Source organism: Oncorhynchus clarkii, chromosome 4 (genome assembly GCF_045791955.1).
Source record: "Oncorhynchus clarkii lewisi isolate Uvic-CL-2024 chromosome 4, UVic_Ocla_1.0, whole genome shotgun sequence".
Classification (NCBI taxonomy): Eukaryota; Metazoa; Chordata; class Actinopteri; order Salmoniformes; family Salmonidae; genus Oncorhynchus; species Oncorhynchus clarkii.
Window position 1 is genome coordinate 13,931,780 of NC_092150.1, and position 18,731 is coordinate 13,950,510.

The window sequence follows — 18,731 nt, forward strand, 5'->3', positions numbered from 1 at the left end:
ACAGGGGCAGAACGACAGATTTGTACCTTGTCAGCTCAGGGATTTGAACTTGCAACCTTCCGGTCATTAGTCCAACGCTCTAACCACTAGGCTACCCTGTGTCTCAAGTGTACTGTATGTATGCATAGTGGTCAATTATAGTATGTTAGGTTTTATTTTTGCTTTATTTGTTGAAAGATTGTAGGAAATGACCGTTTGACTGTAGTATATTATCAGAAAAAGAGATTCATAGACAATTTTTGTTAACCATATTTAACATACTGTACATGGCTATTATAAATCTGGAGGCATTTGTACAAAATACATCTAAAATCAGCTTCATTTACACCAAATAAAATAATGCAATAAAAGTTAACAGTAACCACACCAAGCAATGGTCCACAGCCTTGTAACTGGGTATTCTGTATTTTATAAGGATCCCCATTACTCTTCCTGGGGTTCACGTAAAACATGAAACATGACATAATACAGAACATTAATAGACAAGAACAGTTATTTGAACACAGGGCTTTGAACTAATTTGTGCTCAAACAAACAGCGTACTGTACAAGATGCAACCGTAGTATGGCCAATATGTAGAAACGTCACAAAACATTTAATTGGATAAATAATATTGTGTGCTCTATTGAAGGGTCTGCCTTAAACTAACTGACCCTCATAAGTTAATTATAAAACACACTCACCTGTTAATATAATTTTAATAAGAATGTTAAAAAATATAGACATTTATTTTGATCAAATCTGGATAGAACGAGGAATATACTGAATTCAAAGTCTTTATTTGCTGTCAACATTTATATTCTACTTTTTACCCACATCATTTTACCAAAAATGGTTACCTTTTGTCATTTGTGTCATCTACATGTAGTCTCAGATGAGGCATAATGACAAATAATGAAACTTAATTGTGGAGCACTGAAATATATTTTCACATGGAACGTAACTGTTCAATTAGATCTGAAAATGTACAAACCCTATGTTACGACAATGAATTCTATCAATTCTTACATTACTTCTCCCTTTACTCGGTTACAGATATTTTTTATGTATACAAACCTTTGTCAGGAATGTGGCATCTGCAAAGGACATGAACCGAACCGAACGTAGCTAGTCGAAGTTAACTAGTCAATCAAGGAACTCTAGCCCAGACGTTAGAAATGCTTTGCAGCTTCCGGTTTCATTTCCAAAATAAATGTCTAGAGCTTGTTTTAGAACGCAATTCGATAATGACGTTATATCAGTAGATGCCATACTATAGGCTTGGGCTTCAGAAAATTACTTGTTTGAGAATGATACTATAAAGACACAGAAGAGCCTTGTCTGGAAAACTGCCTGAGCTGCAAAATAGAAAGTAAATATGATTTAGGCTTATTCCACTATCTGAATATGCCATGCTGTTGTGTGTTATTTAATGGCCATATTATTGCATAATACATTTGTATAGCCGCGTGGGGCTACTGTAGTGATCATGTAAACTAATGAATCACACTTTTTCCTGTATTTGGGAGCACAGACTGTAGGCCTTATATTAGGCATTTTGACTGTTGTATTAATGAATTCCACTCTGTAAGAAGGCTTGTTAAAACCATTTACGTTGCACAATCCCATCACGCAGAGGCTATATCCATATCAATAAATAAGACAAAACAAAATATTGATTAAGTCTTGGCTATAACCTGTCCTGAGCGAAATTGCCAACGGGTCCCAAATGGTCAAGACTATCTATAGCCTATTCTTATTGCCAGATCTGTTTTCTCTATCAGCCACTGCACATGCTTCTTAAATTATATTGTTTAACATCTATTTAGAGGCTATATTTAGAGATGAGGCATAATGACAAATAATGAAACTTAATTGTCGTGCACTTTTATAGACACTGAAATATATTTTCACAGGTCTCAACCTATTGTATTATTTATTATCATTGGCTGTTTTTCCCCCTGACAAACCAGCCTGTCTAAAACAGACCAGAAAGTCCTAATGGTATGCAGCAAAAAAGAACACTACAAACAGGGTGGTGTATAACAGTGTTTTTGAGGGATTATGCCAAGAAAATGATTCTCTCCACCACATTATATTGCTCCTGGTGCTATCCTGCCCTCCTTCCACTAGGGGCAGTGTACTTGTAGGCTGATGCTCCACTGTCTCTGTGTCTGGCTGATCTTCCTGGTTGCTCGGGTGCTCCTCATCCACAGACTCACTGATGGACGTCATGGACGGTTTGCTGCCTCTTCTGCTTATGGAGGGCCGTTTCCCAAGACTCAAGGCCAAGTCCTTGTTTCGTAGCTTCTGCACTGCCCTTAGACTGCGCATGTACAGCTCTATCTCATCCTCTGACAGAGACTCTGTGGAAGCATGGTCCTCCTCGCCCTCCCCTTCACCCTCTTTCCCACTGACAGATTTATCCGATTGAATGCAGGTCTCCCCTTCTCCATTGATAGATTCAATTTCTTCACCTCGAGGATGCTTGGTGTCCAGCCTTACGTCATTGATAGCTTCTTTGTGGCAAGGATTTGACACTTCATTTGTCATTAATGTATTATCTACTGGGCTAGATTTTTCTGTGACCTTTACATTTGTGCTCTTACCACCCTCACCCTCATTCATATTGTCCATGTTCATGCTAAAGTCGTCTACCAACTCATTTTGATCATCTACTACGATTTCCTTTACATCTACATCTGTAGTTTCTTCCTCTACAATCTCCTCTTCCTCCCACTCTATCCACTTAGCATCCTCCTCCTCTAAATCCTCCATCTCTTCTTCAACTACCACCTCCTCCATTTCTTTCTCCATTTCCTCCTCTCCCTTCACCACCTTCGCTCCATCCTTCACCATTCCTTCTATCTTTTCCCGTATCATAATTTCTTCTTTCTCCTTTTCCACTTCCTCCCCTGTCTCCTCCAACTTCTTTGTCCCAACCACCATCTCCTCTTCCACAACTATCTCATCTTCTTCTATTTCCCATTCGTCCCCCTTCACATATTCCCCCATCGTGTCTTCCTCTTCCACAGTCCCCTCCCAGTCTTTTACTATTCGATCTTTCTTTAGAAATGGTTGTCCATTACTTGTATCTATCTCCTTCTTTGTAGGAACTAAATACTTCTTACTGTTCATCATTACCAGTTCAACTTCCTTATGAATATCTTCTTCTTTGAACTTTGAGCCCTTGTCAGTGTCTTTATCATAATCATACCTCACATAGTTTGACATCTCTCCATCTACATCATCATAATCCTCGTTGTCAATAGAATGCCGGTTTTCTTCATTGCATAAAATGTTTGACACTTCAAATGATAGTTCATCCTTCACTTGATCTGTTTGTTTTCTCATCATTAATTTCTCCAATGATGTCCATTCCTTAATGACAATGGAATCATCTTTCAATGCTGTCCCACTGGTTTCTTCCTCCAGTGTGTCCGTACGGGGCACAGCAAAGTTTTGGTGCTCAGTGGTGATCTTTTCCTCGGTCTCTGAAGTGTGAACTTTCAGGTCAGCATCCACAGGCTCTAGCATGGCTATAGGTGTGTCTACTATTTCTGTGAATGGGCTTGTTGACCATTCATCTGTGAGAGGGTTCTCCATTTCATCTGACTCATTAGGTCTCTCATATCCACAACTGGCCCCCTGCAGAGTCATCTCAGCAGAGACATGCTTTGACCCCATTTCAGTTTGTGACTGTAGGAAACTGCCTTGTGTCGCGTCTTTCAGAGTTTGTGTTTGTGAAAGTGTTGTGTCCACTGGAGTTTGTGAAGGTGTTGTGTTTGGTAATGGGGTTTGTGTTTGTGAAAGCTTACTGTCCTGGTGCATCTGGGTCTGAGGAGGCAGAATGTTCTCCTCAGACCCCTGGAGGCCTGAGTTCACATTGAGGATTTGTGCCCTGAGAGCAGCAGCAGTGTTCAGGGCAGTGTGAGTCCTGAGAAGACCTCCTGCCTCTTCTGACAGAAGTTTAGGTTCAGACTCTCTTTCTGTACTTAATCCAGAGCTGAAGTGTTCTGGGTTTGATTTAAGAGACCCCTGTTGATCTACAGGCTTGTCATCAGGTGTTCCACGAGTATCAGCTGAAACACAGGAGTGAGTTTCTACTTCCTCTGTGGATGGGTAACTCTGGGCTGTGTAGGCTGTTGAATCCCATTCATGCAATTGACCACTTGTTCGATTCCCTCTATGGGTGAAGCTCGGACTCCCACTATCCACTCTACCAAACCCCTGACAGTATGGTGGGGCCACAACATTACCAAACATAAAGCTATTGGTCTGGCTGCCTGGGACTGGGCCTGCTGTGCTGTTCTCCAACCTGACAATGTTATCTGAATGTGTTATGTCTGTGCTGATGGCAGATTCACCCTTCTCCGTTTCCATCTGCATCAGAGCCCTTCCCTCCACACTGAAAACAGACGTATCACCATTTTGGCTCACAGCAACAGGTTGATCAGTTGAATCTGACTTGCTGCTGGGGATCAGTGAGGCCTGTTTCCCTCTCAGCTCTGATGGGGCTGATCGGAACGTTGGGTCTATTTTCTCAGGTTTCACTGACTCCTGCCAAGACGTGCTGTCTGGGATACCAGGAGACAGTTTGCACGTAGACAGAGAATCTGTTGCCTGCAGCCCAAACCCGTTCCTGCCCTGTGGTGGCAGTGGTTGTACCTCAGGCCTATTTGAAAGCTTTTCCTGTGGGAATGTGCTTTCCTGTGGGATCTGTGATGGTTCCACTGCTCCCTTCTCTTTCTCTTGGGTCTCATCCTCTCTCTGGGTGAAGTAGTCCCGCACCTTCGCCAATCGTGCTGCCTTTCGTCGGTTTCTTCTGCTGGAGTTCCGGATGCTCTCAACCTGTCAAACAACAAGAAGGATAGATTCAGTTCATCTTTCCCACACAATGCCTCCTCAATGGTTAGGCTTGTTTGGTGAGGATGATATCTAGAGAGGCACGTTCAGATTAAATATTGCTCATGATTAAGCCAAAACATATTTATGTACATTTAATCTTGGCCCCTGAACAAAATCTCACATGAGCACTGGCCTCTGGCCAGTAACATTATAATGTGTTTGTTTGTCTCGACTCACAAGAGACTAATATACATTTAAAAGAGAGCGTGTTACCAATGCAATGTATAGCTCAGTCACTCATGTGACCATGTAAGACCCCTCTTAGCTCCTATAAAGCAACATTTATAAATACTTGGCATTTAACTCTTTCAGGGGGACACAACCTGTATGTCCTCAAGTGTCAAAGATGCAACTAGGACAGAATGTTAAAGTAATGACCCTAAGTGCTCAGACAGCAGTGATCACATGACATATTGAGAAAGAGCAACAGGGTTCACACTATCTTGTTTCAGAGGTCACCGCAAAATGTTTAAGCCTAACCATAGCATTTGACCATGCTATTTACTGTATATTTCAAAAGTAACTCAATTAAACCCTCTTTAAACCCTTAATTAAACTAAATTAAACCCTCCTTGAAGGCCACAATAACAAGAAAATCACTATTCTTGTTTTTTTTTTATATCCATACAGTACAAGTCAAAAGTTTGGACACACCTACTCATTCAAGGGTTTTTCTTTATTTGTACTTTTTTCTACATTGTATAATAATAGTGAAGACATCAAAACTATGAAATAACACATATGGAATCATGTAGTAACCAAAAAAAGTGTTAAACAAATCAAAATAGATTTAAAATGTGAGATTCTTCAAAGTTGCCACCCTTTGCCTTGATGACAGCTTTGCACACTCTTGGCATTCTCTCAACCAGCTTCACGAGGTGTTCACCTGAAATTAATTTCAATTAACAGGTGTGCCTTGTTAAAAGTTCATTTGTGGAATTTCCACCCTTTACCTTAATGACAACTTTGCACACTCTTGGCATTCTCTCAACCAGCTTCACCTGGAATGCTTTTCCAACAGCCTTGAAGGGGTTCCCACATATGCTGTGCACTTGTTGGCTGCTTTTCCTTCACTCTGTGGTCCAACTCATCCCAAACCATCTCAATTGGGTTGAGGTTGGGTGATTGTGGAGACCGGGTCATCTGATGCTGCACTCCATCACTCTCCTTCTTGTTCAAATAGCCCTTACACAGCCTGTCAGTGTGTTGGGTCATTGTCCTGTTGAAAACAAATGATAGTCCTGCTAAGCGCAAACCAGATTGGAAGGCATATCACTGCAGAATGCCGTAGTAGTCATGCTAGTTAAGTGTGCCTTGAATTCTAAATAAATTACCAACATTGTCACCAGCAAGGCACCCCCACACCACCTCCATTTTTCACGGTGGGAACCACACATGCAGAGATCATCCGTTCACCTACTCTGCGTCTCGCAAAGACACGGCATTTGGAACCAAAAATCTCAAATTTGGACCAAATTTGGACCAAAGGACAGACTTCCACCGGTCTATGATCCATTGCTCGTGTTTCTTGGCCCGCGCAAATCTCTTCTTCTTATTGGTGTCCTTTAGTAGTGGTTTCTTTGCAGCAGTGCGACCATGAAGGCCTGATTCACGCAGTCTCCTCTGAACAGTTGATGTTGAGATGTCTGTTACTTGAAATCTGTGAAGCATTTATTTGGGCTGCAATGTCTGAGGCTGGTAACTCTAATAAACTTATCCTCTGCAGAAGTCCTCTGGGTCTTCCTTTCCTGTGGCGGTCCTCATGAGAGACAGTTTGATCATAGCGCTTGATGGTTTTTGTGACTGCACTTGAATAAACTTTCAAAGTTCGTGAAATTTTCCGGATTGACTGACCTTCATGTCTTAAAATAATGGACTGTCGTTTCTATTTGCTTATTTGAGCTGTTTTGCCATAATATGGACTTGGTATTTTACCAAATAGGGCTATCTTCTGTATACCACCCCTACCTTGTCACAACAACTGATTGGCTACATGATTACATATATGTTATTTCATAGTATTGATGTCTTCACTATTATTCTACAATGTAGAAAATAGTAAAAATAAATAAAAAATCTTGAATGAGTAGGTGTGTCCAAATGTTTGACTGGTACTGTGTATATATATATATATATTTGTTTTAATCAGACCTTTATTTTAATAAGGAGTCTCATCGAGACCCAGTGTCCTTTACAAGCCCTGCAAAGGCCCATTTGAAAAAGTTATGTAAATCTATGTATCACAAGGCTTATGTTGTAAGAAAACACTAGATAAATGACATCATTAGATGTTCTGAAATCCAAATTCCACAGGTATTACTCACCATTAATTTCTGACGATCATCTTGGAGTGCTCCTGACTGAGACTCAGAAGTGTTCACACTAGCCATCTTCCCTCCACGGTTGTGTACGTCTAGAGAGGAATAATTTACATTAGTTCAGGATTTATTGTAATTGGTTGTAGTTAATGACTTCATCTAATTGGTTTTATCCGCTGTACATGTGAGTCATTTGACTTTTGAATGTTTTAGTACAATGAACGATTACCTGAAGATTCAGCATTGGCTGACGACCAGTTTTCATCACAGGGAAAGTCATGACTGTAAATAAATGAAATGAAAGCTCGGGCAAAAAGACCCCAACAACAATTGTCCAACATTTACTGTAATATCATCATTTTATAATAAACTGTCAGTTTATTTATCTTTAGGAAGTAAAAAGGGTGTGTGTTAAGGTGAGGCAATATCAATATGAAAGCATTGTGTAGCTGTTACTTTACTGGACCACTAGACTGGACCACACATAACCCCTCTATTAGTTTGATAAAAAAGTACTAGCATTCAATAATTCCATCAATCAACACTCAAAACAAACCTGTTGATTAATCTGACCATCCTCACCTGATGGCTTTCAGGATGCTTTTCCTGCGCCCGCTTTTGTCTTTTTCTGGTTTCTCTTTCGACTCCTTGATTTTCTGGTGACAAAACATCACATAGTTCTGGTCACTATTGTTGGCCCAGAAAGTCCCAACAGGGGTCTCGTACCGGAGACAGAAGTCCACTCTGGCCCCCTTTTCCCCAAAGGGGGGCACCAGGGTGAGCTTGAATGAGAAGCAGTCAGTGTCTCCATCGCTGGACCCTGGTATGTACTCTGCCAGCAGGTCAAAGTGCGTGGCCCAGGCATCCAGCGAGGTGCGGATGTACACCATCTTATCAAAGGAGACATTGAGAACGCGGACCACCCCCCATAGTATTGTAGTCTGGTAGAGTAACTCAATGCTCTCCAGCTCTAGCTTCTGCTCCTGAACTCTCAGGACCATGGCTTCTTGGGATGGTGAAGGAGTGTATAATGAGGACAAGTAGTATTCCTCTACCTCTTTCTCTCCCTCCATGGCATTGAAGTTCAGCGGGATTGTTATGTCCCACGAGTCAAACTCTTTCACTTTCACCAGGTTTAGGCCGAGGGCGTCCGCAAAGGACACTCTCCGAGAGCTGGATGGGGTGAGCTCGAGCTCACAGTCCTTTAAATCACTGGCGCTCCTTCTCCGTGGGAGAGGAGAGGACTTGGGCCTGATGCCACCGATCACCTCTGCGTCGTTCGCCTCATCCCCATCCCAGGTGATAAGCCCTGGGACACCCAGGAGGGTGCTGACCGCGGTGGGTATTGGTTCGACTGCAGAAGGATCCATTGGGCTGTCTAGTGACAGGGTGAAGGGGAATCGCAGAGCCGAGTTCTCTGCTTTTCTCTGGCAACTGACATTCAACATGCTGTGACTAAACAGATGGATTCGAGTTACAGATGACATTGTGGCAAGGGCCAGCACTATAAATAGGTCAGAAGGGACTTCAACTATGCAGTGTGGGCTCAGGAGAATACTGAGAACACATCATCTCAATGTCTCTTCTTTGAGACATTACTTTGCAACAATGATATACATAGTAATACATTGGAATTATAGGCTGATTTCAACTAACTTCCCTATTTGATTCCAACTAATCTCGAGTCCGAGAAACAGATCTCATGTGTGCGCTGTCACAAAAGACTATATTCGAACCAAAACGTTTTCTATGATAGTTTGTTGTCTCCTATATGGAAAGTAATTAACTTCAACTTCAACTGAGGGTTGAAGGGTTAATCGTGTAATAAATACTGGATTAAACATGTTGGATTTGAAGATGATGCTCCTTATAGACACTTCAGGTTAACTGCCAACACGCCGCAAAATGTTTCAAATATTAAAAGCCTTTTTTTTCTATCATAATGTCCAAAACTCTGCACTCTGCAGAACATAACATACTTTGCCTTATCAGAAATAACATTCTTTAAGGGTTAACCCCATTGTGCAACTCAAAATGGCAAACAATGACCACCTTATCAGAATTCACTATGTACAGTTTCCTTTTTGATGTTGAATGTTTCATCAGAGTACCTTTTATCTGTGAGAATGTGGCACGCCCAACCCAAATCATGCAGGGACTGAATGTGGTTAAGAAGAAAGTAGCTATAAAAGACTCAAACCGATCAAACCATCACAAGAAACACAGGTAGCCAAAAGCAGAAATGCCTTTCTACTAATACCAGACAGCATGTAGGAATACTCTCTAAAGACACTCTTGTACTGCAAAGTTGACAACTGAAATTCACGACAAACAAGCAGATATGGACACAGAGAAAGAGATGTTAGAATTACAGCCAGTAGAAGGGATGTTCAGAGAGGTAAAGGTAGGTGGAGTAATTTCCAAGGAGACAGAGATGGAAGAGCTGTGGTCAGGGTCATTCAGAGACCCTGACACTGTTCCAGTAAAGAGTGAGGTCCTCAAGACAGACCTCAGCACTGTTTGCGAGGACATCCCCACAGAAACAGCCAGTCTGCCGGGTGACATTCAGTCCAAGCCCTCAGACAGAAACAAAACTCGTGAGGGAGAGGACACAATACATGGAGATCCAGATCCCTCTACAAAGCCCTCACTCTCCTATGTCGCCCTGATCGCCAAAGTCATCCTCTCCTCCTCCTCTCTGAAGCTCAACCTAGCCTCTATCTACAGGGCAATGGAGGAGCGGTTCCCCTACTTCAAGGCCCGGGGGTCGGGGGCTCAGGGCCAGGGCTGGAGAAAAAGCGTGAGGCACAACCTGTCCTTAAACGAGTGCTTTGTGAAGATAAAGTATACTGAACAAAAATATAAACGCAACATGCAACAATTTTAGTTCATATAAGGAAATCAGTCAATTGAAATACATTCATTAGGTCCTAATCTATGGAGTTCATGGCTGGGCAGGGGAGGGCAAAGGCCAACCATTGGGGAGCCAGGCTCATCCAATCAGAATGGGTTTTTCCCAACAAACGGGCTTTATTACAGATAGAAATACTCCTGTTTCATCAGCTGTCTAGGTGGCTGGTCTCAGACGATCCCGCAGGTGAAGAAGGCAGATGTCGAGGTCCTGGGCTGGCCTGGTTACACATGTTCTGTGATTGTGAGGCCGATTGGACGTACTGCAAATGTCTCTAAAATGACATTGGCGCCTGCTTATGGTAGAGAAATTAACATTAAATTCTCTGGAAACAGCTCTGGTGGACGTTCCTGCAGTCAGAATGCCAATTGTATGCTCCCACAAAACTTGAGACATCTGTGGCATTGTGTTGTGTGACAAAACTGCACATTTTAGAGTGACCTTTTATTGTCCCCAGCACAAGGGGACCTGTGTGTTGATCATGCTGTTTAATCAGCATCTTGATTTGCCACATCTGTCAGGTGGATGGATTATCTTGGCAAAGAAAAAATGCTCACTAATGGATGTAAACAAATTTGTGCACAAAAATGACATAAATAATGTTTCTGTGTACAGAACATTTCTGGTATCTATTATTTCAGCTCATGAAACATGGAACCAAAACTTTACATGTTGCATTTGTATTTTTGTTCTGTATAAAAGGACCATAATTGGAAATAAGTAATTGTTTTATCCTTGATAGTTAAACTAGGTATTGGCTGTATAGCCTATGTATTTAAAAATATATATATAGTCAAAATTGTATCAAACTATAAATCAAGGTGGGCCGCTGCGAGGACGGGAAGGGCCACCATTGGGGCATCCACCCAGCCCACCTGGGAAACTTCCTGTTGGGGGACTTCAGGCAGCACAGGAAGGCCAGGAGGAGCAGGCACCAGAGGGAGCTGGAGGACAGGTACAGTACAGCTGGCTCTCTGGTCTGGTCCTGGACCGAGCTAGGCTGTAGCCATCGGGAGAGGCACTGTGGGGGTAGAAGTGGGCTGCATGGATCCTGGGGCTGGATGAAGCCACACTACTGCGTTTGTGGACTGGACTTTGTGAACTGGACTTTGCCTTTCTATCACTCACAGAGGCTCCATGGAGGTGGAGTGGGATCTCTGGGAACTTATTACCCAATCGAGAGGTTCCTGGACTCTTATGACAGAACTATGCGACCGGAGAGATGGTGCTATGAATGGCCCATGAAACCCACATGGAAACTGCATAGCTGGGACAAACATGGCCCAAATCATGTGTGCATGACCGGGGAAAAGGAGTCATGTAACAGTGTGTTAGTGAGCCTGCATCCGCTCTACTCCCTGCCGGGCTGCCAATGGAGGTCCCCAGTCTTCAAGAACAGTATATTCCCTTAGCCAGTATTTTAAAATAAATGTATTTGACCAACCTGTTGTAAAGGTTATTACAATCAGAAAACCTGATATGGGGGAAAATACAGATACATGTCTGACTACATTAAACTTCTTGTTTCTTTTGCTCTCTCATACACTACATGTTTTACCCATGCACATTCACTGACATTTCTACAAACTCTGCATATATCTAAATCTTTGTTGTTTGTATTTTATATAAAATGTTACGCACCTCTAGACTATTGATTGAATAAAATGTAATCATGCTTGAATTCCTTTATGCTGCTCTATTGGTGATCCAAACACAGTTGGCCTTGTTAGTTAAACACAGTATCAACAAATAGGTTCAGGTGAAAAGAGGAACTGGAGCCATATGTATTTATTGCATATCAGAAGTAATTGAACACAATGAAGAAAGAAACACATATAATTTTAAAAGAGAAACAATTATATTAAACCACAACAAATTCTCATTCTCAGTGTACCTGAGACTGCACCTTTGTCTCCAGATTTAAAATGACAGCTTTTGCAAGCGATGACAGTTGATTCAAAATGAGAACTTTCACTTAAATGGAACAGGGCATCAGAAATGATTTGTTTAAGTAATCAACTAATGTAACATTGAACTATGATCATACTCAATGCAAAAACACCATCAATACACAAAATGGCCATCAAGAAGAAAATAAACAGGATATCTGTTCCAAAAGTGTAATATACTCCTAAATGATTACTCCAGAATAACTAGCTTTCACATTTAACCCTCTTCTTTATTACATCATATTCAATTTAGAACCTGTCCTCTTCATCCCCACTGCTGTCCCCTCCTTGTCCGACAGTCATTTTAGAGTCATTCCCAAACATGATATAGCGAGCATTCTGGATGTGGATGTTTCCGGGTGGGTGACTCCACCCACGTTGCGGTGGTGTCACTGACATATTGGACACATTTATAGGTGTACTTCCTAAAAATGGAGCAGTAGTAAAGTGAGGCATTGCGGGAGTCGAGGGTTGATTGGAAAGTTGTTGTTGCAACAAATATCTCTGCATTCTTTCCGTCTCCTGACCACGAATTAAATCCATTTGAAGCCTTTCCTCTAGTCGTAGTCTCTCCTGTCTCCTAACCTGCGCCCTCACTGCCTGCTCGCTCAACCACAACCTCCTCTGTTTAGCAATCCTTGCTGGAGCCATGGCCCTTTTTGCCTTTCTCTCAAAGCCATTACCTTCCTCTAACGGAATAAAGATCCTCAGAACTTTAGGCATGTTCTCTCGGGGCATACGGTTCTCCTGTGGCAGAAAAGGGATGACAGTGTTGTACTTGTGCAGGTTCTCAATGGCATTCATGAGCACAGAACTGGTTTCTACCTCCAGCAGACGGGTGTTGAAGTTGCGAGTAAGCATCAGGATAGTGAAGGCTGAATTGTTGATGGCATCCTCCACACACATGAGGGTGTTCCTGCCTGGGATGGCAAAGTCCTGAGAGAAGGTTGCTCCTTCACCACCAACTATAGACTCTAGTTCCTCTTTAAACTTCTCAGCCATATCCACATCCTCTGCTGCATGCAGGATGACAAAGGAGAAAAACACTTCCTCCTCCTCCTCCTCCTCCTCCTGATTTGGGGTTTTCAATGGAACACTTGCTGACACTGGTTCAGTGGTAGTTGGATGAGAAGTTGGCCTATTGTTGTTTGAGGGAGGCACAAGGTTATTTTTTGGGCATGGTTTGGAATGTGCGTTTGGACTCTCAGGGTTATCGAACTTAGTCTGAACTGGAGTGAAATTGACAGGAGAAAGGGGTGAAACTCTCACCTCTGACCCTGTTCTGTGTTCACAAGACACTGCAACACTTGTAACTCTGTCCATTTCTCCTTTAACAGGCTTAGGCACATCTTGTGTGGGTGGTATATCCAGAGACGTAACCCTGGAAAAGTATTTAAATGCACCTTCATCTCCTGTATTTGTACCATAATGTGGAACAGGTGATTGTACAGGTTCCAAATTCATTGGAGGAGGCTGCGATGGGATGTTGCTTGTTTTAAAGCCAACGGTTTCGGATACACTGATCTCCAAGTGAGAAGGGTAGGAACATATGGAGGTGTCATCCCGTAGGGAGGACGGCGGACTGTGACCACTTCCTGTCTGATTGGGAAAGCCTGGTTTTTGTAAAGCTGTGCTCCCTTGGTCCAGCGTCGGGATGGAGCAAAGGCCTGATGAGGAGTCCTTAGGGAAACGCATCCCCCCAACTGTGTCCTCAATCTGAGGCCCACAGACCCTGTTGGCTTCTTCTCTCAGCTGCATCTGTATGTATTCTGATTCGGAACTCTCTTCACTACTGTTCTTGTTCTTGAATGTGGCTAGAGCTGTCTGGTAAGCCAAATCCCTCAGAGATGAGTCACACAACCTCTCCTCAGCCAACACCTTGAAAATCCTCGCTAGGTCTGCTAAGGTGCCCACGGTACACTCTTGGAAAGGAACAATGCTCACTGTTAAGTCCTCCAACTTGACTCCACACATTCTCACCTTTTCAGCCAGATGATTAGCAATGATGTTGTTGCCCCCCAAAGCCTGGAGCTTGTTCAGTGCCTCTGACCTCTTCCCGAGGCGGATGAGAGACATGGCATGTACCAGCTCCTCGGCCAGGCTATCACCCAACTTGAAAGTCAGGCTTAGCTGTCTCTCGTATGGGACCTTAGAGAGGATCTTAAAGGCATCCACTAACCCAGTCCCTCCTCTGGGCTCATCTTCTGCATGAGCTTCCCTGTCCATCTCTAACATCCCTTTCTGATGATATCCTTAACTAATGTATTTGAAATCAGATCCAACATTGTTTTGCCAGTTACTTCATCCCTTATGGTGTGTAGACGGCATCATATCTTTGATTCATCAACTTTATTCCACATAAGCACTGACAGGTAAACTGAAATGTAGAGACAAACATGTGAGTAAACTGGAAACATTTCAAAATACATCATACAAATCCTGATATATCAAATGACAAAAACATTGTGCTTTGTAACTAGATAATTCTGTAATGCTTTTTTAATGCAATAGGTTTATTTAGAATGAAAGTCCCCAAGAGCATCAATATTGATTCTACTCACACTAAAGACTACAAAGCAGCAACACTGCTTATTATTTGAAGGTTGCATAATCCTAGGTGGTGCTGTAAATGTAGGCCTACTACTAGGCCTCATACCTGGGTACATCAATTTAGTCCTTTAAGAAATTGCAATGTCAGCGATTGATATAAATCACAAAAGTGGCCTAATTATAGGCCTACACCACCATCATATAATCCATGTTGAAGTAGTAGTAACCCCTGCGACAACAGTCATTCATTAAAACGGGTAAAACTGACAGTAAAACTTACCGATAAGGAAAAGAGTAACAACAAATCCACCAGGTCACATATTATGTGATATAAATCGCGTTTACATTCTCGGAATTTATATTACGTTCTGTGGTTTTGTCTAGAAAATATACAGCTTTTGTCAAAATTGACTTATCAAATTAGGTTATGGTTAGGGTGAACTAAAATGCAAAACAAAAAATAACTTTAGACATCAATTTGACAAAAGTTGCATCCCATTTTGGCACGACAGCATTCAGAATTTAGCCTCGTTCGAGAATCGAGAACACATTCTGTCTCTACACGCCGCGAACCAAGGAAACGATTTTCATTTCTGGGGTGTAGCTATACCTTGTGCTGATTCCTTCGCAAAACGTTTCGTCGGTTGCAACTTTTACTCCAAGCGGAAAACGCAAACGGACATCTTATATTGGACAAATGCAGGTATGTCCCTCCCCGTTTTGTTCAGTTGTCTTTGTGGCTTCCGTTTGGTTCATGAACGGTTAACCGTTTCCGTAATGAATACACCCCTGGTCTCAACCAACCTACAGCAGGAAGAGGAAAAGAGAGGCCCAACTCTGCGGAAATTCTGGCTCCCTCCAGCAAATTGCGTTTTTTCGCCCACCAAGAAAGAAGTTGTTGTGTTTTTATTTTAACCTCTATTTAGCTAGACAAGTCAGTTAAGAACAAATTATTAATTACAATAACGGCCTACACCGGCCGTGAGATGCAGTGCCTTAGACCACTGCGCCATTCGGGAGCCCATAGAGGACAATGAGATTGTCAAATTTGGTCAACAAAATAATGAATGGTTTATTTGCTACGTGAGGTTTATTTGATCAAATATACGTTTCGTAATGCTTAAGTTGTTACGAGTGTACTGATATAATATTGATATTTTGGGGCTCAGCGGTCTAAGGCACTGCATCTCCGTGCTAGAGGCGTCTCTACAAACCCTGGTTCGATTCCAGGCTGTATCACAACCGGCCGTCATTGGGAGTCCCATAGGGCAGCGCACAATTGGCCCAGTGTCATTAGGGTTTGGCCGGGGTAGGCTGTCATTGTAAATAAGAATTTGTTCCAAACTGACTTGCCTAGTTAAATAAAAAATATAGGACACGTGACATCCCAGCAACTTTGAGAAAAAACACTTCATATCGGAGTTGTCTCGAGATGGCTATGCATATTCATGCCATGAGGCTAGTAGCATACATCACTCTTCATTGAATGCATGCGGTTGACGTCCAAAACCCTAATCAAATATTCAAAGAGATTACAAGCATGAAATGTATCCACCAATCCAAAGAAAGGCGGTAACTAGATTGTGAGTTGGGCTACCTTGTGGACAAAGATTCCCATTGTTAGAGCGAAGAGACATGTACCTTGTCTGTATAGCCATAATCTTTCCCCCACAGTCATTGCATCCAAACAGCGCAGTGGTTTCAACGGGCTTCCGTAAATTTGCTGATACGTCAACAGCCAAGATGGCGGACTGGAATCGAGGTAATTTGATAAGTGACACGTCTTCGTAATGAACATTGTTGACCAATGTTCTTAATCTAACATTTTTACGGACTAATCATTTTGAAAGAATTGTATGTAGATTGCTTTTTATGTGTGAAGTGTAGATTATCGCGCTTTTTATGTGTGAAGTGTAGATTGTCCAGCTAACGTTAGCTGTCTCTGGTCGTAGTTATATATTAAGTTTGTAAGCATTACGTTATTTTTTTACGTGATATCTTGCTCGTATGTAAATATCATATTATTCACTCCCTGTGCTTGTCATGATAGGACAAGGTGCTGTTGACGATATGTTGGACGCGGAAAACAAGCTTATGGCTGACAATTTGGCGTCCAAAGTTTCCAGATTGAAATCGGTATGTATGACCACTGACAAATTTCATCTAATTTACCGGCGGTGTGCTACCAACAGCTTGCAAATAAATTAGCAGGCATAGCTAGTATTGTTGTACAAGTTAGCTGCTAATGTTAACTTAATTTAAAAAGTAAATAAAATAATGTATTGTTATTTTTAAAGCTTGCCTACGACATTGACAAAGAAGCAGAAGACCAAAATTCCTATTTGGATGGCATGGTAAGTATTGAGTGGGGGCAGGGTAATCTGAATGTAGCTGTTTGTAGCAAGTGGCTGTCTAGTTCTGCATCAAATGAGTTTCCTGATGTATGTAGTAGTAAGTTCAATCAATCCACTCTTCCTTTTCTGTTTTTAGGATTCCAATTTTCTGAGTGCTACAGGACTGTTGACTGGCAGTGTGAAGAGGTTCTCTGGCATGGTGCGATCTGGAAGAGACAATCGCAAAATCCTCTGCTATGTCTCAGTAGGACTGGTCTTTGTCTTCTTCCTGCTCTACTATCTCATCTACAGGGTCCAGAACTGAAGAGCTTTAACAAGAATGGAACTTTATAGTGTGGCTGGCTACTTTCCTCTCAGTTATACCAAGAAAGACCAAATATAAACTTTTATTGTGAAGATTTTGGATAGGAAATCATCTCACCCATCACCCCCTCTCCAATTCTCGATATAATAATGTCTTCTGCTCGAAATGAAATACAGTATGTGCAGATGTGTATATAATTTGTCTCAGTTATATGAGAACTTTCATTGTATATACATTATCTAAGACCCCAGTCATGTAAAACTGAATGTTTGCCCCCCCCCTCATCCTTACCAGGATGCAGTTGAATGCAGGATAGTCCTTTATTTACATTGATAAATAGCCCTAGAGATTGGCAGTGTGTCAAAGAATGTCCCAGTGCCCTTTTCACATTACTGAGCCAAGACAGGCAGTACTGACCATAGGTACAATAAGAGATTGTCCTCGGTTATGGCTTATTCTTGTGTTTTGTAATAGTAGTTTGAAGACATGCTCCGGTACTTTGGCGATTTAGTAAGTATTTTTTAAGACCTCCCGCTTTGGGCAGGATGTGTCACTGTGTAGTTCACACATGCATAATCTATGAGCAGAATTTCTGTTTTATCTCAACTAGCCATGAAATCCCTAGTTTGAAAGCAACCTTTTTTTCTGGAAACTGACGTAGTGTGCCATTTTCCATGAGCGTTACTTTCAGAACTACGGGCTAAAAAAGTATACAAAAGTACTGTAGAATCTCTAAGACATTGCCTAAACTTTAACAGTCCCTTATTCTGTGATATTAAGTTGTCAGCACCTGGCATGTAATTAACTGTTGTTGCATTTCCTAAACAACTACATAACATGATCCTACATAACATAATCCTTTTTTTCCAGTGAGTTGTATAAATCCTTGTAATGTATGTGTAATAAACATTTTGATACTACAGTCAACTCCGGATAAGTGTGAACTCCACAGGTCCCAATTCAATTTTTCTTGCTCTGAATATCTGCTCCAGTGGTTCGTGTAGTTAATGCAGTCCTGAACCAATGGAGCCATTTCACTTATCAGGAGTCGACTAGTTTACAGATGGTTGATTTTTACAGAGATGGCAAGACATTTAGATTTTAAGGATATTAAATGAGATTTTGCAAAAATCTGTTGTAAGTAATAATTTGCTCAATCTACCACTATCCAGATCTGAGTGATCCAATTAGTCCATGAGCCAGACCACCAAATATGGATCGTCGACGTCTTTAGTGATTTATGTCCCTAGAGGTGGGAAATGTGTGATACCAGTGCAGCAATGGTAGGTTTCTGTGTATCACTCTTTCATCCCTCCTTTTTTCCCTTAGGGATTTTGCCCTACAATAAACAATGTGTAACAGTTTCGCTTCCGTCCCTCTCCTCTCCCTCAACCTGTGCTTGAACCAGGGGCCCTTTGCACACATCCACAAGTCACCCTCAAATCATCGTTACCTATC

The 18,731-nt window shown here is 41.9% G+C and overlaps 3 protein-coding genes across 7 annotated transcripts; 1 reads left to right on the top strand and 2 right to left on the bottom strand.

Moving 5' to 3' along the window:
• Nucleotides 1-545: 545 nt before the first annotated feature.
• LOC139407500 (uncharacterized) lies at nt 546-8,653 on the bottom strand. The gene is made up of 4 exons (XM_071151291.1): nt 7,788-8,653; nt 7,435-7,487; nt 7,212-7,300; nt 546-4,830 (listed from the first exon to the last, which is right to left on the bottom strand). Exons 1-4 carry the CDS (start codon nt 8,651-8,653, stop codon nt 1,978-1,980), a joined length of 3,861 nt encoding a protein of 1,286 aa, XP_071007392.1. The 3' UTR covers nt 546-1,977.
• A 3,217-nt stretch (nt 8,654-11,870) lies between these two features.
• LOC139406460 (TIR domain containing adaptor molecule 1) lies at nt 11,871-16,331 on the bottom strand. Of its 4 annotated transcripts, none has more exons than XM_071149067.1 (2): nt 14,896-15,426; nt 11,871-14,442 (listed from the first exon to the last, which is right to left on the bottom strand). In XM_071149067.1, exon 2 carries the CDS (start codon nt 14,298-14,300, stop codon nt 12,315-12,317), a length of 1,986 nt encoding a protein of 661 aa, XP_071005168.1. In that variant the 5' UTR covers nt 14,301-14,442; nt 14,896-15,426; the 3' UTR covers nt 11,871-12,314. The 4 variants fall into 4 exon arrangements, with proteins under 4 accessions (XP_071005168.1, XP_071005171.1, XP_071005170.1 ...); XM_071149070.1 differs by lacking the exon at nt 14,896-15,426 and adding an exon at nt 16,257-16,331 and having other exon boundaries at nt 11,880-14,442; XM_071149069.1 differs by lacking the exon at nt 14,896-15,426 and adding an exon at nt 16,213-16,331 and having other exon boundaries at nt 11,880-14,442.
• Nucleotides 15,198-18,404, top strand: LOC139406462 (Bet1 golgi vesicular membrane trafficking protein-like). 2 transcript variants are annotated; one of them, XM_071149072.1, is made up of 5 exons: nt 15,198-15,318; nt 16,290-16,377; nt 16,666-16,751; nt 16,913-16,969; nt 17,106-18,404. In XM_071149072.1, the coding sequence occupies exons 1-5, from the start codon at nt 15,313-15,315 to the stop codon at nt 17,271-17,273; spliced, it is 405 nt and encodes a 134-aa protein (XP_071005173.1). In that variant the 5' UTR covers nt 15,198-15,312; the 3' UTR covers nt 17,274-18,404. The 2 variants fall into 2 exon arrangements, with proteins under 2 accessions (XP_071005173.1, XP_071005174.1); XM_071149073.1 differs by lacking the exon at nt 15,198-15,318 and having other exon boundaries at nt 15,417-16,377.
• The last annotated feature ends 327 nt before the right edge of the window (nt 18,405-18,731 follow it).